General features: G+C 44.8%; 1 protein-coding gene across 4 annotated transcripts in view; it reads right to left on the reverse strand.

The window, feature by feature from the left end:
- PLEKHH1 (pleckstrin homology, MyTH4 and FERM domain containing H1) overlaps positions 1-27,263 on the reverse strand; it is an 86,593-nt gene that overhangs the window by 35,824 nt on the left and 23,506 nt on the right. For all 4 annotated transcript variants that reach the window (XM_038404331.2, XM_038404332.2, XM_043517409.1 and 1 more), the window contains exons 3-12: positions 26,390-26,452; positions 21,018-21,167; positions 17,624-17,707; positions 14,975-15,056; positions 8,535-9,547; positions 5,481-5,559; positions 4,170-4,261; positions 3,058-3,208; positions 1,670-1,809; positions 236-346 (exon numbers count right to left, since the gene is read on the reverse strand). In XM_038404331.2, the coding sequence (XP_038260259.1) occupies positions 236-346; positions 1,670-1,809; positions 3,058-3,208; positions 4,170-4,261; positions 5,481-5,559; positions 8,535-9,547; positions 14,975-15,056; positions 17,624-17,707; positions 21,018-21,167; positions 26,390-26,452 (1,965 nt within the window). The remainder of the gene's footprint in view (positions 1-235; positions 347-1,669; positions 1,810-3,057; positions 3,209-4,169; positions 4,262-5,480; positions 5,560-8,534; positions 9,548-14,974; positions 15,057-17,623; positions 17,708-21,017; positions 21,168-26,389; positions 26,453-27,263) is intronic.

A 27,263-nucleotide genomic window follows, 5' to 3' on the forward strand; every position in this document is an offset into this window, starting at 1 on the left:
GACTCCCCTCATCATTGGGGTCATACTCCAGAGCTGGGGTGAGGCATATTGGCAGGGTAGTGGGTGACAAGTCTGCACTGCAGCTATCCATGTGGTCTCTGTTATATGAATAAACAGAGGATTTCAGTTGCCAGGGCTAGCTGTGTGGCACCTTTCACCAGTTAATGAAACTAACTCAAGACTTCAAGCGGCCTTTCCCCTGTGTCTGACACTGGTGTGTTTGTTTCTCACTCACCGGAGACTTGTAGTACATGATTTGTCCATTTCTCAGAACAAACCAACGTCTCTTCCATGTCTTCACCTGGCTTCCCATCTTCAGCAAATAGCCTGATTTCTCCATGGGCTCCTAGAGGATAAAGGATAGGTGGATTATCCTGAGCCCAAGATGAAAGCAACTGAGAAGTGCCCACACGAAGGGCTGCCAACTGCCAGGTCTCCAGCATCCCGCATCTTCTCTTGAGCTCAGATTGTCAGATGTCAGGGCCCACATCACCGCATAACTTTGAGAATCTGCTACTGCTCATGTATGTGTAAGTATCATGGTGGATGTGTGGGGCAGTGAAGAAGGTATCTGAAGGGAGGACTGGTCATGCTTTCACAGCTTGCCTGAATCTCTGAAAATTATTTTCCCATACAACGTGCTAAGCACTCTTCAACATAAATGAAATAAGGATAAGCTCTAGGCAGCAGTAAGTCTCAAGCCTCTTGCATGTATACTCCTTTACTTTCAAGGATGAGAGAGTAAAAAAAAAATTGGGTGGAGGGATGGGTAAATAATGGATTCACATGAGAAATTCATTAATTTTTTTAAGGCCACAAGGGACCACAATGATCATCTAGTCTGGCCTCTTGAATAACACACGGGCTATAGAGTTGGACTAAGTGGTCCTTGCATGAAGTCTATAATTTGTGGCTGAGCTGAGGAGATGGGATCTTAAACAAAATATATCTCATGCCACTGAGCTATGTGCTTCACCCTTTGTCCTTACCTTGCTGTTAGGCAGGAGTAACGTGGTGGCTGCACAGCAGCATTCTCGTTGATGCAGCATGCTGTAGCTGTGCTTGCAGAATCAAGCCCATACCAGCAATGATAAAGTAACACTGGGTATTTATGGAATGCTTTTCATTTGGTAATATCACAGCTCTTTACAGAGGTGTGCAATTATCTTTACCCCCATTTTATAGAGGAGGAAACTGAGGCACAGAGTGGTTAAGCAACTTGCTTGATATCACACAATGAATCAGTGGCCGAATTGGCAATAAAACTTGGGTCTGGTGACTCCTGCTATGTTGCTCCAATCACTAGATCAAAATGTCTCCCATGTTTCCAAATGAAGAACTTTCTGTTTCTATACAAATGGGTGAGGTCACAACCATCCCCTAAAGAAGAGTGGGATGTGCCAAAAACTGGTATGGATAATCAAACTTCATGCTGATGGCCCTGGGATCAGGAAGGACTATATCCCCAGTGCTCAGCACTACACAGTTGGCCAAGTTCATTATGGGGGTTCCTATGAAGTATCAGGCAGTGGCTGATGCCAGAGACAAGCTGGATCAACAGTCTGATTTGGCATGGCAGATCCTTCATACTGTAGCTTTACCACTTCTCTTTCAGGGTCAGTGCTGTGTCCATATCCCAGACTGATGTCTGAGGGCGCATAAAACTTACACTGCCGACTCCGCCATCAGTAGAATAGGAAGATGTTCGCTGCAGCTTATGCTCTGGCTCTGAATAGTCACCATCCAGGGAGTAGGCATCAGGGGGGATGGCATAATCACTCTCTGAGCTCAGCGAGGACATAGAGACACCTGCAGGAATTAAGGGACAATGAGAATTTTATGTGCTCAGGATCGGTGTGATATCTGTAACTTGCACTCTGAGCCTGCGCTGTCTAAAAAAGCCTCCAGTTCAACCCCAAAGCTACTTGGCTCAAGGTGACCAAATCAATCAGATATTGTTCCAAATCTTGGACATCCAAACCCCACCACCTAGGCCTATGAACCCATTCTTCTGTAAACATGAGAATGGGAAGGAATTCTATAATGTAATGAATTCAGGGCTGCCTAAACACAGGCAAGATACTCACTACCCAAACCATACATGATAATTTTAACTAATAGAGCTCAAGAACCTCTGCTGTCAAACCACAAGCCTCTCCCACTTGAACTAAAGGAGAACCAACAAGGAGTCTGGTGGCACCTTAAAGACTAACAGATTTATTTGGGCATAAGCTTTTGTGGGTAAAAAAACACTTCAGTTGCACTGAAGAAGTCGGGTTTTTTTTACCCACGAAAGTTTATGCCCAAATAAATCTGTTAGTCTTTAAGCTGCCACTGGACTCCTTGTTGTTTTTGTGGATACAGACTAACATGGCTACCCCCGATAAAGGAGAACCCTGATCATCTGTTACTAATAGTGCAGCTTCACTTTCCGTAATCCTTCTGCCTCTAGATTCCAGTGGCACACAGACACATTCGCAAGTACAGCACAAGAAGAGACCATTTTAAACCATGTATAGCATGAGAAGAGACAATTTTAAACAATTTACACAGAATTCAGGCTTATTGTTTCCCACTTGCAATGACCGTGCTGCTTTTTGGAAAGTTAGATTGGATCCATAAGTTAGTTTTCATTCTCATGTTTTTCACCTTCACTTATACGGACCAGGATGCAATTTATCTAGTGCTCCAAAGGCAGGAAAGAATTGTGCACCTTTTTAAGTGCCATTTGGCTTCTGATGCAGAATTTACCAGATTTGACAGAGCTAACAGGAGCCAACAAGAAGTTGATTGACATGAGTTGACACTAACATGCTGAAGAGATGGCCTGGAAAGAAAAAGGTGCTTCTTTTAGCTAATGTGAAAAAGCTCATGATTCCAAGGATCTATGTGTCATAATCATTTGGCTGTAACAATCAAATGGGGAGATCCCCAAACTGGTCTTGGTGTCAGAGTTCCACCATAGACTAAGAACTATTCTAAAAGACTGGTTTCTACTGAGCAATGGTTGGCAGCCCAAGTCTGCCTGCTCTCCCCATCTTACTGGGTTCACCTTACCGCGTTTCACAGCACGAGGGCTGCCTGGCATGCTGCTCTTTCTGATCTCAGATCCACCATAGGAGGTCCTGAAGCTGGCATGGGAGCTGCAGTCATCATCAGAGCCTGAGGACTCATCTAAGAAAGGAACGTTGCTGATCTGGGTGGCTTTCTGGAAAACAAGCCTTCAAGATCAAAATGTGAGGAAGGAGGAGCTCCAATACAGACACATACTACAATTCATAAAGAGACAGCACAGACAGAACAGGCCAGTCTCATTTCTTCAAAGCTACGCAGGCCCTCTCACCCCACTCACCATCATGCTGAGGTTTTCAACTCTCATTCCTCATTCTCCAGGGACTCTCCAGGCCATTTTCCCCTCCAGGTCCCATATTCCCCGAGTCTCCCCAGATTTTATCTTCCTAGGGCTCCACAAACCCAATCTTTCCCCTTGGGCTCCCAAGATCCATCATCTATTTCATTCTCATTCACCCTCGAGACTCCATCCTCCAAGACCTCACTAGTCTCCACCATACCCATCTTCCTGTATCTTCCCAAGAACTGCCTGGTCTCAAACATATACCAGTGTTCCATCCTCCCTGAATGGGGATCTGTAGCTTCAGTGGACTGAACCTTTGTACATTTCACTTCATGCAAATTTGATGATGTATTCACGGATTTAGCAAGTTGCCAATATTGCCCTAAGTTTGGCAAAGATAAAATAGTTTTAAATATATCTATTTCTACCATGTGTGTATGTGGCATCTGCTACTCCACTGCAGCCTGTCAGCCTGCAGGGCTCCCTGGCATTCTCAAGCCCTCTTGTCTGCTCAGTGTTGTCCCTTGCTACTCTCAAGATGGTAGCAACTCTCCTCATTCTTTTCTTAAAAAGAAAAGGAGGACTTGTGGCACCTCAGAGACTAACACATTTATTTGAGCATAAGCTTTCGTGAGCTACAGCATCCGATGCATCCGATGAAGTGAGCTGTAGCTCACGAAAGCTTATGCTCAAATAAATGTGTTAGTCTCTAAGGTGCCACAAGTACTCCTTTTCTTTTTGCGAATACAGACTAACATGGCTGCTACTCTGAAACCATTCTTTTCTTAACACAAAAGGTGAAGTAGTCCCTTACCCCCTTCAGCGTGGTGTAGACTGGAACTGTGACATTTCTGTAGATGAGGCAAGTGAATGGCCCAGAAGCTGAATATGATGGAAAATGTGAAACTAGAAAATTTAGAGAGAGAACAAAGACTGGTGAAAAAACAGCAGGTTTTAATGGAGGGAAGTAGGTGTGATGGCACAATGTAGCAATGGGGAACCTCAACAAGATGAACTAATGAGAAGGAGGTAGTGTCTTCCTGGAAGACTGATCTTGCAAAGGTTGTGGGAGTTACTAATTTTGGAAAGTTCTCGGAGGTACTGCACTTCCTCTTCCATTGTGCCTCACCCACCCTTGCATTCCTCCCAGGCGCAGTGAACCACATAGTGAGAGGCAGAACCAGCAGATTTTAGCATTCTGCTGGAGAAGTGCATGACCAGCCATGACTTAACTGAACTAGGGTGAGACTGTTTGGCCATCTTACTAACAGAGCACACAAGAAAGGTATTCCACTGCTCCTCACTTTGTGGGCCCAGGGCTAGCCTTAGATCTATTAAATCCCTGTAGCTACATAGGGTCAACTTACCGAGGTTCACACACATACCACAGAGATGCCAGCCAGAGCACTATGCCCAAGGACGTTAGTGCCAGAGGGCCATGCCAAATAATTAATTCCCTCCTCATCTTCATTTTGGAAGGTTCCATGCCTAGCTTCCTGTGCCATTTTGGTAGGTCACCAAAGGTTGTGGGAGCTCAGAAATAGGTGGAAGGTGATGGTGGGGTCACCACAGCCTGAGAGCAGATCACAGGCAGGCAACAGTAGGGTATACAGACAAGTGTCTTGTCATAAGTGCGGAAGGAGCTAAATTGGTCCCCCTTTAGAAGTTACTTAACATAGAGGCCAAAAAAATCAAGGATTGGTCCTTCAGGATATTTCTGTGCTGCAACTGAGGGCAAGCCTCCCAGTCCAGGTCCACAGACTCATGCTAGCATGGTTCATGCTAGCGTGCTAAACATAGCAGTGTAAACATTGTTTTGACATTGCAGCTCTCACGCCCTCCTGCAGGCTCGGGAGCTTGAACAACATCTACACAGTTATTTTTAGTGTGCTAAATCAAACCCTGATTAGCACAAATCTATGGACTTGGACTGGGAGACTCACTCTGAAATGCAGTGTAGGCATACCCATCTAGGCCCAGATATCTTCTTCAACCTGGCTGACAGCCAGGGTGAGATCTAATTTGAAAACAGGCAAGAAAAGGAGAAAACATGAACTGCCAGAGGCTAATGTCCTACAGCCTCAGCCTAAGCTCTCTCTCTGGATGGATCTTATCTCGAACTTACTCCGGCTGGGAGAGTCAGTCCCAAGGGCCACCTCCGACAGCCTCATGCCAGACTTGGCTACTGCATAGATCCGACTCTCCTGGAACAATAGCATTGCATAGGGTGATGGTCAGAAACAGCATCAGAACATAAAAATCAAATTGTAAGTCAACTGAACTATTTCATTTGTTCAGATCTAATGGCCTCACATCCCTTTTTGTCCTGACTGGCGGCCGCATCCATTAAAGAAAGAATCTCTAAGGAGAAACTGATCCATCCCACTGCATGGAGGTTGGAAGGGAGCTGTAGTGGTGATATCCAGTCCCATCCCCTGAATCACAGCTGAATTGCTGGTAGTGCTACAGAGATTACATCTATACTCAATCATCAATTTAAATAATAATTTAGAAATGCTGGTTTCATTGCTATGCAAAATGCATTAAAATGTACTAAAAAAAAGATCTAAAGTGAACATCTGTGAAAAATTCCCATTCTTTGCCAAGGGAATGGAGGCAATGGCTGGAAATATTTGAACAAGACTTGGTCTGAATTACCATAACATATGGCATTTCCTCTCTAAAGATTTCAAAGAGCTTCACAAATGACACAAATTCCATGAGAAAAAATTTGACACTAATGCAACGTTAAGCTTGAGAAATCAAGCAATCAAAAGTGGGCAAACACAGAGTTAAGATTGGAAGATAATCCTTAATTCTGCATCCTCGTGCTTATGCCTGAAAAACGCTATCACTGTATAATTAAACATTGTCAAATAATATATAATATTACACATAAAAAACTACATGAAAATCAAGAACTCAAAATTTAGGATATGCCAATATTCAGGTTAACCATATGCATATGCATTATAATACACTCTTTAATTACATAAGCACATACTATTTTTTCCATAGGAGCCCTGCCTCATTCAGTGCACAGCACGAACGGTACTCATTGAATGAGTAACTATTCAAGAATTTGGTTTCTCCTCATTGTTCATTGGGTGGCCCGATGCCTTATTTAATACACACAGTTCAAATCTGGCCTGAAGACAGTTATTAAATTCTTTACGGAAATTCTATGGCACTCATGACTACAGTATCTGAGAGTTTCACAAACATTAATTAATTTATCTTCACAACACCCTTGTGAGATGAGTGGGTGGTTTTATCCCTATTTTACAGGAGGGAAACTGAGGCACAGAGAGATTAAGGTTAAAAGTGTCCATTAATTTTGGGTGTCCAGCTTGAGACTTCGGATCTGATTTTTCAGTGAGCTTAGCATTATATAGCACTTTATATGTTCCAAGCACAGCTCCCATTGACTTCAGTTGCAGCTGTTAGTGCTGCGTATTTTTGCAAATCAGACCCCAAGGCACCCAACTCAAATTGGGCAACCCGAAAATGAGGAATGCACCATTAGTGACCACCAGTGAAAAGTTAGGTTTAAGTCAGCGGTGCCCAAACTTTTCCTGTGGCGCCCACCCTTACCAATAATGCAATATGTCCGCATGCCCCCTGCATTCCCACACAGTTGGCTAAGCAGACGAGCTTGGGCTAGAGGCAGTGCTGGTCAGGGGGTGGACAGAGAATGAGGGCAAAGATGGTGTGGGGCTGGAGGCAGAGGGCTGGAGTGGAGCTGGCCTGCCCCCCCACCCCAAGTTCCATCCCCTGAATGTTCCTCCATGCCCCGCCCCTAGGGGGACCACACTCCACAGCGCCCTTAGGGGGACCACTTTTTAAAGTGACTCGACTAGCATCACACAGGAACTCTGTGGCAGAGACAGAGACAGAACCCAGTTCTCCAAGGCAGCATTCAATAATCCTAACCATGAGACAGCCCTTTCTCTTCCTGCAGTCCTCTGCCTCATTCACCACACACCTCCCAAATTCTGCAACAAGTCAGGCAGGAGTCCTACAGGCAACAGCCTCCTTCACTATACAACCCTGATTCATCCCTAGAGAAGGTTCATCCTATGCACTGATAAAGGAGGGGTCCTGTGAAAAAAATTGTGGGATCATGTAATTAAAGGCTATGTCTGTACTACAAGCTGGGGTCATGATAACCAGCTCACGTACACATCCTCATGGTAGCTCAATGAGAGCTAGTGCCAGTTGTGCACACAAGCTGGGAATTACATCCCTCGCTCATGATATAGACGTAGTGACTACATCATAAAGCACATGCATAAGGGGTCCAAATTAAGGTTGCACAGGCAACCTTAATTCTGACATTTCCTAACTTTTGAGGGCTTGACTTTCCAGCCTTAAAAATGTTCTTTTAATGTAGTTTGTGTGTGTCGTTTCCTGAGTTTTTAAAAAAACAAAGTGAATAAACACCCACATGGGTCCTCAGCAGGGTTGGAACATTTAGATCCCCCACACAGACCTCTGCCACTTAAACTAACTGGTACTAAGCTAAACTAACGGAGTAACTGGTACTAATATTTGTACGCTGTTATCTTCTATGTGGGCTGGATACTAGAGGGGGATGACACACATGCTTTGCCAGTGCCACACTTTACTTCTGCTGATAGCAGAATAATGTTGAGACTCTGGAATATGGAGTTCCTTTTCAGATTCTGGAGGGAAGCATTCTCTAGTGGTGACAGATCCTTCTGATCCTGTCTCCTACAACAGTCAATCCCAATGCTATTTCTCCCCGTCCCGCCTATCCGGCTTGTAATTTCACATGGGGACAGAATTAAGGATGAACCTTCAATTATAGATATCCATTTCTTGACTTTTGAGTTTGATCACTCAACATTAATATTTGGTGGGAATTTTTTCCAGAAATCTTTTGCTTTTGTTTTTTTAATAAAAGAAAAGAAAAGAAAAGAAAAGAAAAGAAAAGAAAAGTTGCCAACATGAACAGTATGTTCCATTATCTGGAACTATTTGGCTTGATAAAGTTGGCTGCCTTCATAAGTAACTAAGGTTGCCAGGAGCCAAACTGCCCAGGTCACTATAAGCCTTCATTAGGCAACCCAATAACCCAACCATTATTGACAGAGGCACCCAAGTACTGATGAAAGCTGAGCAGAACAGTATCTGTAGTGTCACCTGTGTTTCTTACCCAGGATGGGAACCTGTGCAGTGGTGGAGTGGGAGGTTTGCTTCCTGGGTCTAGTGGTCCAGCTTCAGAATTCCCAGCTTGATTTTTGCCTGAATCAGGATGCTGATCAGTCTCCACACCCATCCCAGCCTTTTCCCCCACTGGACATCCTTCTGTCTCCATCTTCTCTGGCAGCTCATCATCATCAATGTCTGTCTCCTCCACTTGTGCAGGGCAGAGTTTTGAGGTTGTTATGGGCTGGAAGGTGCCAACCTCTGTGCTCATTACATGATGGAAGCGATCAGCACCTGGCTGGGGTTGGCTGTAATGTCTCTTTGCTAGCTGGATACTATCTCTTGGGGTGCTGGGTGTCCGGATTTTTGGGAGAGTCAAACTATTGCCTAGTCCACATTCCCTCCCTGGAAAGCTTGGCTGTGTTGAAGTAATGAATGATGGCAAATCTAGTGTTGGCTCTGCAGTTGGGAGACAGCCATCAGGGGTACTAATCATTTCCCCTGAGGATGAGGAGTCCAGCCTGTGGGAGCGGAACTTGGCACTCAGCTCATCTGAGGAGTTGCCCAGTTCTGATGCCATCTGATCTGAGGTGCTAAGAGAGCTCTGGTTTCTCCCCAAGGAAGACTGGAAAGCCAGGGCTTCAAGAACATTTGCAGACCCAACTGCAGGGTCCTGTAGTGTGGAATCAGGGCACCCTGAGCTAGTGTCAGAGATTACAATAGAGCACGTATCTTTCTCTACAGAGGGCTTCCAGTTCAATGGGTCAGGGATGACCCTGAGCATGTTCTGAGAGGGCAATGATTTATTGGCTTCTTCTGCAATGGAGGCTTCATCAACAAGGATCATACTTGGTGTAGGGGGAACACATTTAGCAGCTCTTCCTGGACACTCCTGTTTGACACCCATCCCAAGGAGCATGGGATTCTGGTCTGGTTTCTCAAGCAAGGGTGACAATAACATTCTGGGCACCAAAGGGTTATAGCTCCAAAGAGATTCAATAGGAGGGATGGTTGTCAGATCTAAAAAGAGAGAAAAAGGATGGTTAGGGCATTTAAATGGTTTTTCTCCAAAGTGTGGCTTGTTAGGATGAGTTCCTGTCAGATGTATTTCAGCCACTGGGTATGTCTACACTGCATGTGGGCGCAATTCTCCCAGCACAAGTCCACAGACTTACATGAGCAGAGCTAGCATTAGCATACTAAAACCAGTGTTTAATTTGTGCCAGGGCTTAGCCCCAGCTCCTGTGAGTTTGCCACATCAGCTATTTAATTTACAAAATTGCTTGAGACCCAGGACCTAATTGCTTGAGCCCTGGCACCTCTTTCATTACAAATTAAGCACTGACTAAAAATAACTGTGTAGATGTTGTGGCTCAGGCTCTTGAGTCTCGGGGGTGGAGAAGGTAGGCTTGAGAGCCTGAGCTGCAGCCCAAGTCACAAAGTCAAAGCAATGTCTACATAGGAATTTTTAGTGCAGTAGCATGAACCCTGCAAACATAAGCCTATGGACCCAGGCTGGGAGGCTCACTCCCAGATACAGTAAAAAGAAAAGGAGGACTTGTGGCACCTTAGAGACTAACAAATTTATTTGAGCATAAGCTTTCGTGAGCTACAGCTCATTTCATCGAATGCACGAAAGCTTATGCTCAAATAAATTTGTTAGTCTCTAAAGTGCCACAAGTCCTCCTTTTCTTTTTGTGAATACAGACTAACACGGCTGCTACTCTGAAACCTCCCAGATACAGTATAGACATTCCTTGGAACAGACCAATGGTCCAGCTATAATAGTGTCCTTTCTCTGACAGCAGCCAATACCCAGTGGATCAGAGGGAAGAGAAATGTCCCTAGTAACTTATATACCCATTCAACATTATGTCACAGGTGAGCTAATGGGCCAGAACCTCAGCAGTGTAAATCAGTATAGCCCCTGTGATTTCAGTGGAGCTACAGTACATTAAACTAGCCGAGTATCTGGCTTGATTTACTTCTATCCCCAGCTGGCGATCAGTGAATGCCCTGAACCATGAAGATTTGAGAGCCTTTGTAACTATTACCACCAGCTAAAGATGCTACCTTCATTCATATGAATGTCTAAATTCCTTTAAAATCTTTCTAAGCTGTTTTCCCCAATACTATTCGTGGTATCAAGTCTCTTAAATGCATAATATGGCTTGTTCATAAGAATTTCCTTTTTTAGATTTATGTTTTCACTCCATGTGTTGTTGTGTTACAGGATGGGATAAACAGGAATGCCTGGTTGGCCTTCCAAATTTCCTTTATTTAATGTCTACACAATACCTCTGATCTGTCACTTCTTTCTCTTTTTTTCCATACTGCGTAGTCTTAGAGACTATCTGAACTCTATAGATACCTTCTAATGGCGTCAGTGAGGGTGTGAAGAAGGATGGCGTACCCCTGCTCAACTAGCAGGAGGTTTGGCCTACAAACCCCCCTAGGTCAGGGATATCCATGGGGAGGCCATAGGCCTCCTCAATGCCTCTTGCCTTTATGGGAACATCATGGGAGCACACAATCCTGCAACTATCCAGTAGTCACTGACCCTGATCCTACCCTCTGGAGATGCAGAATGAGTTTTAGACTATGAAGGGGAACTATGAGTAGGTTAATGGTGACAAAAATAATAATACTTTGTATTTATATAGAGCTTGTCAGCCAAATTAATACCCCAAAATGCTTTACAAAGCTGGTGAAATAAGCAGAGATATGCTCCAAGGTCACACAGCAAGTCCGTGGCACCGTGGGAATTGAACCCAGGGCACTTGTCTCTCAGCACTATGCTTAGGTCATTAGCTCAAAGCTACTCTAATGGCAGGACTGGTATTAAATTTTCACTGAATACCTGTGGAGCTGGTGAGGGAATAGCACCTCAGAGGGCAGCCATATCTCCATCCTGATCCCCCCCTAGGTATAGGGCCTGATCTGAACAATGCCTTTATGTGAGTTTGGAAAAGGAAGTGCGGAAACTGCTTATTGAACCTCTCTAGGCCAGATCTGCTAGGGTTTCAGCCTTTCTGCCCAGGAGGGCCAAAGAAATGGTCTGGCCCCTCATCTTTTTAATTTTTTCTCAGACAGAAACCCACACCCTACCCTAAATGTCTAATAATTTCAGATGCTCTTCTCTGGAAAATCCTGACAGCCTAGAAAAATTTGTGTAGGGTCTGCAATAAAATGGAAATTACATGGATCATTTCAGGTCTTCTGATAACCTTGACATTTATATTGTGTCTTCTGTCCCAAAGAACCAGATTCCAAGATGCTTTAGATAGAAATTATATATATATATATATATAAATATCCAGGAATAACAAGATATAATTGATAATGATGCCTGAGTATCACAGACTTCACAAGCCTTGCTCAGCTGCCAGCAGGGTTTACAAGATCAATACAAATTGAAAGAGCACATGGACAGAGGAGAGGACAAAGGGTAAGGGAAATTATTGCTGATTGTGGAGAGAATAAGGGTGGGATCCACAAAGGGACATAAGCATTGCAACACTGAGTGTCATGGCACTTAACTTTTAGGCTCCTAGAAAATCACAGGAATATGCTGCAATCCACAAAACCTGAGTTAAATGCCTAGGGTCCTTATACAATGAATTGGAGAGATAGACACCTTAGAATATGATCCACAAAGCCAGCATGCTAGACATGGTGCCACCTAAGCTAGCTAATGGGAGATGCCGATGACAGGGGTGTGTGCAAAACCCCACCTCCCTCAAGGTATTCCACACCTAAATTTGGGCTGCAGGGAGGCAACTATCTCTGCTTAGCAATCCATGAACAGGGACCAGCCACCTGAAGTCAGGCAGCTTAGCTACCTAAGGTGTTTCTTGCAGGAATGAATTAGGTGCCTGCCTCACTCCACATAGAACAGCTGGACAAAGAGGAGAGGTCCCCTGCCTTAAGACTTTTAGCCCAAGGATTAGAACATTGACCTGAGATATGGGAAACCCAGTTTTGAGTCCCCCCTCTCTGCCAGAAGGGTAGAAAGGATTTGAAAAGGAGTCTCTAACCACTGAACTATCAGATATTCTCATGTGGGGTTCCCTCAGTCTCTCCTCTTGAAGCTGTTCCACTATGGACAATTTATGAAGAAGTGATTGGCACACTAACCACTGGGCTGTACCACCATTCTCACTTTCTCTCTCTCTCTCTCTGTCTCAATGACTGTTTAAGTGTTTATCCACAATGAAACAGTCCTGGGACTTATGTGACTAAACCTAAGGCTTAGGCCCCTAGGTACTTTTGTGAATCTGGGCCTAAAACCCACATTCTTGAGAAATGTCACAGGGTGACTGGCCCTTTGAGAGGGAGCAGAGTCTTGTGCAGCTGTGACTGATTACCTGCTGCCCAACTGGGCTTAAGGGAAGGCACCTGGGTCTGCAGCACAAGGCAATAGGAGAGGAAGCTGCAGGATAGTTTGAGACATTAGGGGAATAAGACTGCAGCTTGCCCAGCCCAAAAGCAGGGAAGAACTAGAATGAAGCTGGAAGGCTTGGATCCTCTTCCGTGGGAACACTCAGGACTAAGTTTGACACACTGCGGGGTGGGGGAAAAGACTGTGGGTGGGTGTTGGAGTGGCCTGGGGAAAGAAGGATTACTAGTACTGGGTGTTTTTGAATTGTATATACATAAATTAGACCCATTAGGGGAATGTTTTAAGGACTCTGGACTGGTAGACTTATTTAAGGAGCCCTGAAGATGGAAGGCAGGGTGCTGTACTTGGCATATATGTCCTCTTACTAGATATAAAGGAACAAGGACCATCAGTACATGACCCTAGAGGCACAAGGAACTGATTGTGACACCCACCCACCCAGTCCTAATATGATCCCTGTATAAATTCTCCCAACCCTGACATCAGTGTAACTCTGCAAAAAAGCCATTCATATGAAATATTATAGTATGCTTCCAGGATCCCAGGCATGTTGGGAGATGCCTGTAGATGAAGCTGTTAATATCAGCATAGCTGGCTGCAAGAGATTTATCTGTCTACTGAGGCCTCTCAATTTAGCCTGGCAAAGTGAGTCTATGCAATTAGGTGGGGGTAGGGGTTGGGTGGGCAGTGATGAGCTGTCTGCTGTTCAATGGGTTGGGATCCAGCGAACACTTAATACTAGATTATTAACACAGCTTACCAGTCATTCTGTCTGTGTAAACAGCCAGAGCCAGAGGGGATAAGAGAAACCCACTTGCAAAGCACCTGACCGGAAGTGTGCTGGGATTTGGCAAGAACTTTGCATGGTTTCCCTGGTGCTGGAGGGGTGGGGGCGAGGCATAAAACATCCCAGAATAAGGGTTTAGCAGGAGAGAAATGCTCCCTATCTGCCTAGTGCAAATCTAGGTCATCTGCTCCCATTTCTAGACTTTACTTTTTTTTAAATGGACTCCATTTAGGCTAGGAAAGTTGGGGAAAAGGAAACTCCCTCCTTTTAACAGTGAATTATATTCTGATGAAAGGTGCTGGATTCACAGTCCTAGAGAAGGTTTCAGAGTAGCAGCCGTGTTAGTCTGTATTCGCAAAAAGAAAAGGAGTACCCGTGGCACCTTAGAGACTAACAAATTTATTAGAGCATAAGCTTTCGTGAGCTAGTCCTAGAGAAGAAAGTCTTCTCTTTAGCCACAGAAAAGATCAGTGGTGCTGGAAAAATGTGTATAGTGGGGGTGCTGAGAGCCACTGAACCAAACTGTAAACCCTGTATATGATGGAAACCACTTCAAGCCAGGGGGTACAGTAGCACCCCTAGTTCCAGCACCTATGGAACAGATACAGCAAAGGCATAGGCAATGTAAGCTTCTTTCACCCTTATCTGCCAAAATGCCTCAACCTTGTGCCAGAGGGAACTCTCTCCTCCCTCCCCCCAGAGCAATGGGGAGAGTTCAGTCTTCTTGGCTCAGTCAGTCCTTACTTCCTCTCTGGTAAGATGTCAACAAGAAGTCCAATAGTGCCTCTTGTGATGGTGACTCTTTGGCAATGTGGATACCTCTACCCAGGGAGGGAGTATAGTGAAATTCATCAAGGACTTGATCTTGCACCACTGAAGTCAATGAAGGTTTTGCCAATGACAGCCTTGACTCCCTGAGCAAAAGGACCAGCCAGGCCCATTAGCTTGGAAGCAGTTGCAGCCTCCTAAACCAGAGGTCCAAGATTCAATCCCCACTGGAACCCAAAAAGGAGCATTGTTAGGATAAAAGCAACTTGCCATCTATAGCTTCTTCTATCCAGATGGTTTTACAGACAGTGATATAATTAAGCCTCACAGGTCAGCATTGTTGTTCACATTTCAAAAATGGGCAACTTAAGGAACAAAGGTTATGCCACTTGCCCAAGTCATACTTACTAATCTATGGCAGCACCCATGATTCCTGACTACCAGTCCTCAGCTGGTTACTAGGTTACAATTCCAAAGTGAACATATTTACCTTGTAATGTATCTTGAAGGGCTTCAATTTGCTCTGTCAGCCTCTGATTACAGTTTTTCAGGTGGTAATTTCCTAGCTCAAGCTATGAAACAATAATAAAAACTGAAAAAAATTATTTAAACACTCTCCCCAATATCAAGAAGTGTTTAGGTCTCTGATTGCAATTAAGTGTCAAGATAAGAACAAGAAAAAGAACAGATAAATTTAACTTTAAGCTCTGAAGCCCTTCTCAGCAGCAGCTTCTGCCAGTTGGAATAGCCCTTCTGCACCTACCCACTCTTCCCAAATATCCTTGGAAAGCACCTTTCTTCTCCCCTGCATAGGCCTCATCATTTCTCTCACTGCTATTATTTATAATTTACCTTAAGATATTTTGGAAAACAATTGGTATGAAAGAGACAGCTAAACCACTATTACTTGGGAGTGTCAGCTTTCCTTCCTCTTGCACACACTGTAATGGGATCCCCCCTGTGCCAGGAGGGACTGGGTGGGAAAGAGATGAAGTTAACCCTCACAAATACATATTCAAGGGAGGGGAAATAAACACATCACAGCGAATAATCCAGACAGTACTAAAGAGACTGGGGACTCTCACCCAAACACAGGGCTCACATAAAGAATCCGTGCACCACCTATAGGTGTAAAGCACCATGCTAACAACTTCCTTCCTGAAACAAATTGAAAAATCCAAAGTCTGGAGATGTATGTGTGGCCTCAATCCCAGGAGTAAAGAGTTACCGAGTCTTTTAAAAAGTGCTTTGAGATGGGACAGCAGGAACCTGATCCAGTGCGCACTGAAGTCAGTGGAAAGAATCCCATTGACTTCAGTGGGCACTGGAATGAGGTAAAGGCCCAGGAGCTGAGAGGGGTTTGGAAGAGAGGGGAAGGGTAGACATGAGGGAATGCCATGTTGGAGGAAAACAGAGTTAGTAACTTTAAGGAAAAGCAGGAAATGGCTATATGCCAGGTGCTGCCTCGGGAGGAATGACAGGAACTGCATCTCAGGATTCACAGGAGAGGGTGATGGTGGGAAGTCTTTTGCTTCCTCTAAATGAGAGAACAATTTACTTCAAATTCTGGTTCTTGGAAGTGGAAATCTGATCATGGCAACTCAGCATCAGTTTACTGCATTAGGCAAACTTTGCCCAAATCAGTAAATTGTCCTAAGTCAAGGACAGAGAATCTGCCCCTGCATCATGAGCTGTGTGCTGTGGCAAACATTAACTCCTTTGTGGCAGTGAATATCTTTACTCCTGGGGAAATTCTGTACCAAAAAATTAAAAATTCTGCACACAATATTTTCAAATTCTGAAAAATTCTGCATATTTTATCAAAATAACACAATATAATCATACCACGTTTCAATTATTTTTGGTCATTTATTTCAAAATACCTGTCAGCAACTATGTCTGTAACAATACAGATGACAAAAAAGATTCAGGACAAATAGATTCCTTATTAGGCATATTAATACAGAACTCTGAGTAATAATTCATTTAAACTGCAATACAGAACTATATTTCCCTCACCCCTCAGATGCAGTGCAAAGGCTTGGGGGAATCAGAAGCAACAGAGGGACTGAGGGAGACGGAAGTAATTGCTGTGAAGGGGCCTGGGTGTGAACTTGGAGGGTTGTTGGGTATGGGTGGGAAAAGTATGGAACAGGGTTGTTTTGGGGAGGCAGGGAGGGATTGTTAGGGAGCTTCCCCCATGCAGAGCCTGGTGGACCCCTAGCCTCTCCCATTCAGTTAGGCACATCTGCCTCTGTCCCTATGTGTCCCTGGACCCCCATGTGTCCCTCCACTCCCACTCAGACAGTCACTCTCCCCATCCCCATGTGGCCCTGCACCTCCCTCCCCACTGTGGCCCTGCGCCTCTACTTCCATTCAGCCCCTGCCCCAGTCTGTCCTCACGCACTAGCCCTTATGAGCCCCTCTCTGACTCTCCAGCAGCCCCACACTGTCTGTCTCCTCATTGCCCCTTTCTCCAGACCTCGCCCCACAGGCACTGTGAATAAGGCAGGCTTTTTCTCTTCCCTAGCTGGCCAGGAGCTGCAGCTCTGTTCTATCACCACAGCGCCATCTGGTGGGGAAAAGGCGGAACTACAGCAACTTTCCAGCTGAAGTTATTTTCTGCTGAGGCTGCTCTGTTCTAACACCGTAGAGCCCTCTTGTGGGCAAAAGGTGGAACTGTATCAACTTTCTGGCAGAAGCTTTTTTCTGCGCAAAAAATTAAAAATATGCATGGCCCATTAAGTATGCGCCTGCGCAGTGGTGTTGAATTCCCACAGGAGTAAGCCAGTGTAGGAGAATACAAGCATTTAAGACAACATTAAAAGTTTCACTCAGTGCAAGAAGAGACCTGACATCCAGAGTTTCTGTATGTAGATATCATCCACACTCAGTTCGATGGCTGGTTAGTTAACTGAGTGGCACAATAGCTATGCCTTGGAGAGACCAAATTTTGTCAGTGACTTTGGAGAGCCCATCCTGCCTGTTGGCATGAGGCAGTGGTACAGAATTCCCCCAGGAGTAATAATATCTTGCTTTTATTGTCCATACAAAGTACTCGATTTACAACTCCAGAAACATATAGAATCACCACTCCCAACTGCACACCACAGAAACTGACAACAGGCTGGAGACTCACCTCTCTTAGCTTAAATGTTACCCATTCCTTGATCTTGGCAGCTTTGTCTTGAACAATTTTAGCTTCCTCAGCCCTCAACTGCTTCTGTGGCAAAGAAAGGATTAAATGTATTATGGGAACATAGTCATGATGTTCTTAGTGGGTTACTGTAGCAGTTGTGGCTTATAAACTGGAACTTCCAGTCAGTGAAGTGGTCCCAGGACTAAAGTGTAGTTAGATATTAATGCTCATCTGGCCTCTGATATCAGGCCCCTTTAAGGTGTCTGGTGATTTCAAGATCCACTTGAGTCATTTTTGAAAATTTAGGCTAACAATTCCAGGGTATCTGTTTTGGGGCCCTGTTGTATCTTGGCCTAATTCCATCTTGAGCAATTACATTCTGCCTCCCAGAGTTTCATTTGTACATAGTCTTCTACTCCTTTTATCCTACATTATTATGTAATGTTGCTCTGCAGCGTTAAATAGCTGTAGTTTTCCACCCAATCGGTGGCTACATTAGTGGAGAATTAAACAATTCCTGTGTGTACCTTGTAAAATGTTTTGCAGTCCTTCAGAATGAAGAGAATTCTATAAATGTCAATAGTTCTATCTGGAGCTTAGAGGGCAGGTGTTAGAGTTGGAGGTTTAGGAAGGATGGTTACTTTGAAAGCCTGAAATCCCATCAAGGTCCCTGTGACACACCACTATTGCTCTCATTGAGAAACCAAAGTCAAAGTAATATAATCGGGGACAACAGGCCCAAAACCTGATCCTGGACACCCAGGGAGCACTGGTCTGTCTATAGGTGGTATACTGTCACAGGGTGATTGAGCCCCTTTTTAGGGAGAAGGTGCCACACCTCCTGTGACGGAACTAGTGTATCCTAGCTACCACTGATTAGGGGATGAGATAGCATCTGGGGTCAGGAGATATAAGGAGGCCTGGGAGCTAGGAAGGAAGAGAAACAGGCCAAAAGCAGACAGCTGGAGACTCTGGAGCCAGAAGAAGGCTAAGGGAATGCTCTGTGGCCACTGTCCTGTATAAAGGGCAGGAAATGAAGTGAGAACTGAGGCTGAAGAAAGACACAGGCCTGCAGAGTGATAGAGGGAATGTTTCCTGCCAATCTCTGTGAGCATTGGACAGAGGAAAGGCCCTGGAGACGGATACAGTGGCCACCGTCCTGTACGAGGGGTAGGGAACTGGGAAAGAACTCAGGAAGGATATAAGAGTGTTGTTAAACCTATGGCAGGTGGACTTATTTGTGTTCTTGCTTTGGTTGAGCCTCTAAACTTTATCAGGAGATGATGGGGATAAGCCCAGCAACCTTCTATTTGAAGGAAGATTGGGGACTGAAGAAGAGTCAAAAGTAACAAAAGGCAGCAGAGCCAGAGGCTCTAGTTTATGCCTTTGAGATGTGTGTAATCACAAACTATCCTGTGACAAAAGTGTTCTCAGCCCAAGACAGCATGAAAGTGTTTGGAGGGACCCTGGAAGGGAAGGGGGAACTGAGTCAGGGTGCCTACGGGGCACCTTCCTGCCATGAGGGGAAACTCAAGGAGGATTTTACAGGTATGTTCTGTGTGTGTACAGTGCCTAGCATAGGTCCATGACCTGGTCTCCTAGGTGCTACAATAATATTATTAAGAGTAATGTTTGAGAAATCAAACAGGGAGTATTGTTCCCAAGTGATTGCCAAGGTAATGACACCATGCCATCAGCTTTGCGGTCATATCATTTTTCTCTTTTTCCCTTCTTAAGGGAATTTGCTGCTGAAAGATGCTAGACTGATACTGCTGGAAAGTGAAGGCCTCTGATTAGCCTCAGATCAGGTATAGCATGAGTGGTGGTAGTGCAAGCTTCCCCACTCCAAAAATAGCTTAGATACCTTACAAGGATAAACCAAGCCTACGAGCAAGAGGGAGAAGTTCAGTCTCCCTGGCTCCTTCAGCCATTGGCCTCTCTACTGAAGCTGACAACAGAGGTGACAATTGTGATAGTGGTTTTGTGCCAAATCTGCTGGAGGCTTTTGTAACATGGAGTCTAGTTCATTAGAAACTAGGGATGGTAAAAATGATCATTCGCCTACTTTTTGCACTCTCACAAAGTAAGAGAATAAAGGGTTCACTCAATCATTGGCATGTACAGATACAAGAAATAAAAATAAATCTGCTACTTCATAGTTTTAATTGCTCTGTGCAACTCAGTGCCACAACAGCACATCTAGTTCAGATACTGTTTCTGGATTTAAATAGTCCTGGATAATGCTATGACCAAATAATGGCTCTTACTTTAATATGCTTAACTACAAACGTTATCAAATCTCATGCTTCATGTCAGGGAGGTAGGATTCTCTCCCTTTCCCCCCTTCAGTACAGCATTGTAACATTTGCAATGTGTATTACTCTACTTATTTGCCTTCCTCTGAAGCATCAGGTGCCAGCCTCTGCTGGAGATGAGATTTCAGACTTGATTGACCAGTGGTTTGATAAGACTTGGCAAATCTTATATAATGCATTTTACATAGGCCTTTAAACATCAATCAAATTGTAATGACCCAGATTAGGTTGAGATCAAAGACAAAGACAGGTTTCAGAGTAGCAGCCGTGTTAGTCTGTATTCGCAAAAAGAAAAGAAGTACTTGTGGCACCTTAGAGACTAACAAATTTGTTAGTCTCTAAGGTGCCACAAGTACTCCTTTTCTTTTTGCGAATACAGACTAACACGGCTGCTACTCTGAAACCTGTCATTATGCAAGGCACTGAATTTAGCCGTATAGAGTGGAAATCTGTCAACTTCATGAAAAAACTCGTACAGATATAGACAGACATCATCTTCCTCTCCAAATGCAAACAGATGGACATCATACCGAAAGGACTGAAGGTAAAAAATCCATTACAATTTAATTTGTTAGTCTCTAAGGTGCCACAAGTACTCCTTTTCTTATAATGGTAAGAGACTCAGTATCATATTACCACACCCCAGAACCACTAAAATCTCTACACTTAACAATTGAATCATATAGACAACCAGGTTGTCAAAGGCTGTCTTCAGTCTGAGATGTCCACTCTCCCAGTCTAGTCTGAATTTAAACCAGTGATCCCAATAAAACATTTTCACATCCCATTATGAATCACCATCAGCCCAAAATAAATGGGGGCAGATTTGACTTTGGTTTTGTCTATTTGGATTCCTGTATTTCTCCTTGGCAGGAGAGGAATCTTGCTTTGATCAGAGAACCATCGTACTAAAGATTTGGGTCACCCTACCAGCCAGAAGGAGATTGTTTCCCTTCATAGGTTGGCATAGATGAAAGCACATGGATGCTGGAGAGATAAGCAAAGCCTTGCATCATATGTTACCTACAGTCCCACTGGCCCATGCATACTACAGATCTCCCAGTGGAAGGTGGCTTTACCTGTTTCTCCAGCTGCATTTCCAGTCTGCCGATCAGATCATCCTTTCCTTGCACTGTGCCCAGCAGCTCCTGGTATTTTCTGTATAGGGTACTCTCTGATTCGCTGGTTTTGATATTGACCAATTTCACCTTCTCTTCCATTTCTCTGACCTGAAAGATACCCTCACACTTTCATTGTAATGACCATGGGTGGTGGTGGTATTGGTGGAGTTAATGAAAATTGAATGTGATGGCATGAATTACTTTAGTGGTAACCACTCTGAATGGGGGCTCATCTTTATGATGGAGGGAAAGAAAGAAAGAAAAATCTGACCTTTGAAAAAACACTTTTACAGGCCTAAGGTACTCTGTAATTAATTTTATTTTCAAATGCAGTGTATTCAGTTCTGACATTTCCACTGGCATCATTGGCGGAGCAAAGGGGACATGGTGAAAGGCAATGAGAAACAAGAGAAGATACAAGTTTGTATCTGAACACCTCACAATCTATGGTAATAGGGAGGCCATATAAATACCCTACATTATATAGAAAGGCAGGGCTCTCTACATTGACTACAGCTAATACCATATTGAATTATTTACCCCCATTAATACCAGATTCAATACTTCAAGGTCCTACTTGTCCTCTTCAAAGCCTTTGGGTTGTAACTACACTGGAGAAACTTACCAAAAAACTCCCACTGCTATGATCCCTAGTTTAGACAAAGCTTTGACAGCTTCTGGTGGTTTTGCAACTGTGCAGGTTAAACTTGCTAACTAACACAGTGGTAAAAATGCTGAAACCCATCAGAGCCTTGCCTCCCTTTGGGCTCCCTTCTGTTCTACTCTATGTAGGTTTTTATACCAGACTTATAACTGTAGTATTTGATGGCCTTCTAGTAGTGCATTAAGCCACCTAACACTTGTTGTGTGTGCTCTCTCATCCTCTCCCGAGAGGGAGAAGCATGTGCAGTGAAGTGTCGTGTTTTAAATATAACTATCTGCAGCTACGTGTTTATATTAGAGAAGGCAAGGTCAAAATAATGCACCCTGCACTTGGAGTGGAAAGTGGTGAGGTTTGTGATGGTCCCTAGTCCCTGAGGGAGTTCTTGAGACAGTCTTAGGCTGACCACCAAAGAAAGTTCTGTCTCCTGCACAGATGAGCTTTACTCTTGTTAAGAGTTCCACTGTCCCAGTGGAGCAGAGTTGTTGACCATAGTCTCCATCCTGGAGCTTTAGATGATCCTTTTGGGTATCTTGGGCCCAGGTCATGGAGTGCTTTGAAGATAAGGACAGACCTTGAACTTAATTTGATAGCCTATTGGAAGCCACTTTAGCAAGTGGAAGACAGGTCTGATATGTTTGCCATAGCCTGTGTTGCTGAGAAGCTAAACACTGAATTTTGTAGTAGCTGGAGTTACGCAGAAGACAACACTGCATTCTGCAGAGCAGAAGACTTCATGCCCAGGCATTGCTATAAACCATCTAAGAGGTGATGAATGAGTGAATAACTGAGGCCTGATCTTTGTCCACCGGAATGGGATGGAATTTTCTAGCTGACTGTAGATGGCAAAAATGTTACTTGCAGATGCTGCTATGTGAGAGAAATCAGAGTACACCTCGGGTATGGACTGAACTGACCAATTGTATGCATGTGTCTTCAATGACCAGAGACTGCAGCAGGGCTGCAAGTCCTTCAGAATACTTTCCTCTGCCCACCAGCATCACCTCTGCCTTTCTTGGGTTTAGCTTTAGCCAACTGGTATTAATTTAAAAGCTAATCTCATACAAGCACTGGGCCACCTTGGTGGTAGTGGTGTGGTTGTAAATGACAAGTATTATCTGAAAATTGCTGACAGTTGAGTCTGTGTCATCTGACCAGTTCACTTAGTGGGTGCATATAGATGTGGAAAAAGATCAGAGAGTAAATTGATCCTTGTGGAACTCCACCAGTAAGGGGTGCAATTTCCTCATCACTGCTTGTTGGGAGTGACATTGCAGGAAGGGCTAAGACCAGGGTGAACAAACTATGGCCCATGGGCCACATCCAGCCCTTGAGCTTCTGCCGGGGAGTGGGATTGGGGGCTTGCCCTGCTCCACGTGAGCCATGGCTCCTGGAAGGAGTGGCATGTCCCTGCTTCAGCTCCTAGACGTAGGGGCAGCCAGGGGTTTCCGCATGCTGACCCCACCCGAAGTTCCACCCCCGCAGCTCCCATTGACCAGGAACTGTGGCTAATGGGAGCTGCAGGGGTGGCACCTGCGGACAGGACAGCGCATAGAGCACCTGGCCACGCCTCTGTTTAGGAGCCGGTGGGGGGACATGCCACTGATTCCAGGAGCTGCTTGAGGCAAGTGCTGCACAGAGCCTGCACCCCTGACCTCCTCCCATGCCCAACCCCCCTGTCCCAGCTCTGATCCCCCTCCCGTCCTCCAAACCCTTTGGTCCCAGCCTGGAGCACCCTTTTACACCCCAAACCCCTCATCCCCAGCCCCACCCCAGAGCCCACACCCCCAGCCAGAGCCCTCACACCCCCCTCACCCCTGCCCCAGCCCGGAGCCCTCTCCCGCACCTTGAACTCCTCATTTATGGCCCCACCCCAGAGCCCGCACTCCCAGATGGAGCCCTTACCCCCTCCCGCACTCCAATCCCCAATTTTGTGAGCATTCATGGCCTGCCATACAATTTCCATACCCAGATGTGGCCCTCAGGCCAAAAAGTTTGCCCACCTCTGGCTCAGACCATTCTAGCACATTACCCTGGACTTCTACTCTCTCTCTCAGGTGAGATGGCAGAATCTCATGGTCAACAATGTCAAATCTGGCCGAGGTCCAGCAGGATGCCAACACTAGTTCATGTGAACAGGTGGGAATTCTTTTGTATTACAAAGTTTTAGTGCTCTAGAATCTGAGTTTTCTTTGCAACCCTCTGAGACTACTACTATTACTTTCTTTCCGAAGCCTATTTCCTAATTCCCACTGTTATCATTAGCATCTAACCCTGTGAAGTGTCTGAGTCTAGTTTGTATGGAAGATTCTATAAAGAACTTGTTTTGCTAGATAGTAGAGTTCCTTACTAATGACAAACTGACCTCCTTCAACTTAACTCAGCCTGATCCGATGAAGTGAGCTGTAGCTCACGAAAGCTTATGCTCTAATAAATTTGTTAGTCTCTAAGGTGCACAAGTACTCCTTTTCTTTTTGCGAATACAGACTAACACGGCTGCTACTCTGAAACACTTAATGAGTGTCAAATACCCGGTACCATTGTCTTGTCAGTAAGACTTGAGTTGTGAATAATTCTCAAACCAGCTCTTCCCAAATGCCATTCTGTCTTGGCAAAGGCTTAGGACCAGCATGGCAGAGTGCTGGCAATGACCAGATTGCTTCACAGATTCTGCATGAGAGAGCAGCTTACGCTCCATTGGGCAGCCCTCACCTCAGACTTGCAGAAGCTGTGTTTTGTCCCCTTGTCTGTCTGCATTAGACAGAGAGAAGCAAACTGCTTCTCCCTTGCACTGAATCAGAAAGGCAGGCACCTGCCATCCCAGCCAGAAAGCTAAGCTCACTGAGTTGGATGTGTTTTATGTGTGTGTCTGATGCCCAAGTGCTGACTCTGTGCTGGAGGCTCAGAGCAGGGACTGCAGACATGTGGTTTCTTTAATTGAGGATGGCAGCTGTGGGAGCCCATTGAATTAGCAATCCAAACAGCCAGTCTCATGGGGTGAAAGAAAACAAAAGACTCTAAACTCCATGGGGAGCCCTTTCATTTGCCAAATGCTTCTTATTCACCCGGAATATACCTGTTTGTGGGAGGGGCAGCTCCACTTCCTAAAGCTGTTGGATGTAATTAAAGCATTTCTATTGAAAAGCCACTTCTCTCTGGATATTGATATGGGTGGTGCTGTTGGAAAGGCAGCAACTTTTGGGGCCCGAGTCACTCCCCTGGATTCTGCCCATGTATGGCAGTACAGCCTGGGCTACAGGCCTCTCACTGGTGGAAAGTGTGCTACGGTAAGGGTCCGTCACAGTGGCACACACCACCAACCTGAAGAATCTCCACTCTGCCAGAAGTACAGAACTGGCTTGTTTTTCCCAGAAAGTGGGAAGAATCGGCTGGAAGGGTCAGCCTCTGTTAGTGGGTTTCCTATAGAGCCTTGGCTGGAATGTAAAACAATGCTGTCCTGGCAGAACACCTGGACAGGAGAGGTAAATGCTATCGCTCTGCTGGTTCAGGGGGTGCAATTGCCATCTCTGTGTCAGCAAGGCTGAATCAAGGCCATTACCTTTTAATTAAGTCACCAGGTGGTCTAGTGACCTCAACAATAGCAATAGCGACAATCTCTCTGCCTGTCTCATCCACTGACCTGTGTTACAGTCCCATGCTCAATCCTTTCCTAATCCACTGCCCACTCACTTCTGCCATTATCATCTCAGCATTCAACAATGAGCTGTTCACAGGGAGCAGGGGGAGGAGAGGAACCTTTGATAGCATGGTGCCAGCAACCCAGACATTTTGCACGGGGATCAGCTAGTTGTTAACTTCACACACTGTATAATTTTTTTGGGGGTTGGGATGTTTCTAGTTGAGATGTTGCTTGTTTACATTTCATAGTACACTTGCTTTCACGTTGGAAAAACTATACCAGGGTCAGAGAATCCCACATGAGGGCTAATGGGACTGGAATTTAAGCTATTTTGTTACTTCTCTGGAGTGATATGGGGCTCCTGGAAGAGAGGAGACGATGCTCCTGGTGCAATGCAAGCTTCCCTCTAAAAGCTATGCCAATGTACTTCAATCCTGACCTGTGGTAGCACTGGCTATTCCACTCTGAGGTCCCTAAAACAGGAACCAGTGGATACTGACCCCCCATGCAATGTGACGTACATAATATCTTGTAATCTTGAGCAATGTCATGGGACTGGGACCAGGAAATAAGTTAGTCTCATAAAAGCATTCCTATGTATTGCACTGTTTTACAGCCTCTATGGTGCTCCAACATTGCACTTCAATCTTGATCTGCAATAGCCCGCTGTTATTCTGTGGTCCAGTGTGACATACTGTGTGACAGTTAGTCACTCCATTGGCTTATCTGTCTCCATGCCACAGATCTGTAAGTAAAGGTGCAGCTTCTCTGCAGGATTCTTCAACTATTTTGGTTGCAGAACTGAAATGCAGGTATCATGTGTTGGGCTTAACTCCTTTAGGGCCACCCTGGAACCTCAGGCAGGAGGATAGTGGGGCAGGACCAGAAATATTAATTCATTGCTCTGTAATAAATATCTCCCCAGTGAAGCTCCATAATGTTGGGTGCTCTCTCCACAGCGGTTTGGAGACTGTTAAGAGTGCAGGCTTGCTGGGTTCATAACAGTTTCAGTGTTGGAGAACCTCTTACCTGTTTTTCTGCATTCTCAGCCCTTTGCTCTGCCTCGACTACTCTCTGCTCCAGCTCCTGCATCTTCACGGCCAGAAAAGAGATTTGACAGTGAGCAGAATCATTATTTTTTTTGACTCATAAGCTGCTGGTTTCTTTAACAGGAACTTTGATCTTTGGCATTCATGGGGTTAACTGGACAGCTCTGACCAGGAAACAAAGACCTTTGATCTCCCCAGCCTACCCTGCCACCCCTTTTGGATTTGCAAGAACCATTTCCTCATTAGTGAGCTTCATCATTCATTACATGGGTCAAAGGAACATCCCTGGTGCCCTGACCCGCCTCTGCAATTTATACTTGTTGGGTTGTCTCTGCAAGTAGCCTGGCAATAGCCCATCATTCTTTCCTGTGCTTTCTCCAAATAGTGACTCATTAATAGGGGCAAATAAAACTAAATACAGCTCTGAATGGCTCCCATACATAGGCTACATACACTATCTAAATCTATATAGGTCGAATAGATACTGTGGTCTAGCTACAAAAGCAGCCCCTAATCTCACCAAAGCTACAAGTTAATGATCATTTAACATTCCTATTGTACCTTTCATCCCAAAGAATTTAACTAACTGGTCCTTAATTGAAGGAAAGCTCACAGCGAAGTCAATGGGTGTCTCTGCTTGATTAAAGAGTATGGAATTTAATCCTAAACATACAGGAATTCCCTCACCTTCAGTGAAATGCAGCCATGTCTGGAGTGAAACACAGCAACTAGTTAACACACTACATAACCGTGTAATGATAAAATATGAAGTCAATTGTATCCGGTTTAAACTGGAGAGAGGATTTAGAGGCAGAATGCAGTTACCCGAGCTAGAATTTGGTGTAGGGCCTATT

This window comes from Dermochelys coriacea, chromosome 6 (genome assembly GCF_009764565.3).
Source record: "Dermochelys coriacea isolate rDerCor1 chromosome 6, rDerCor1.pri.v4, whole genome shotgun sequence".
Lineage (NCBI taxonomy): Eukaryota > Metazoa > Chordata > Testudines > Dermochelyidae > Dermochelys > Dermochelys coriacea.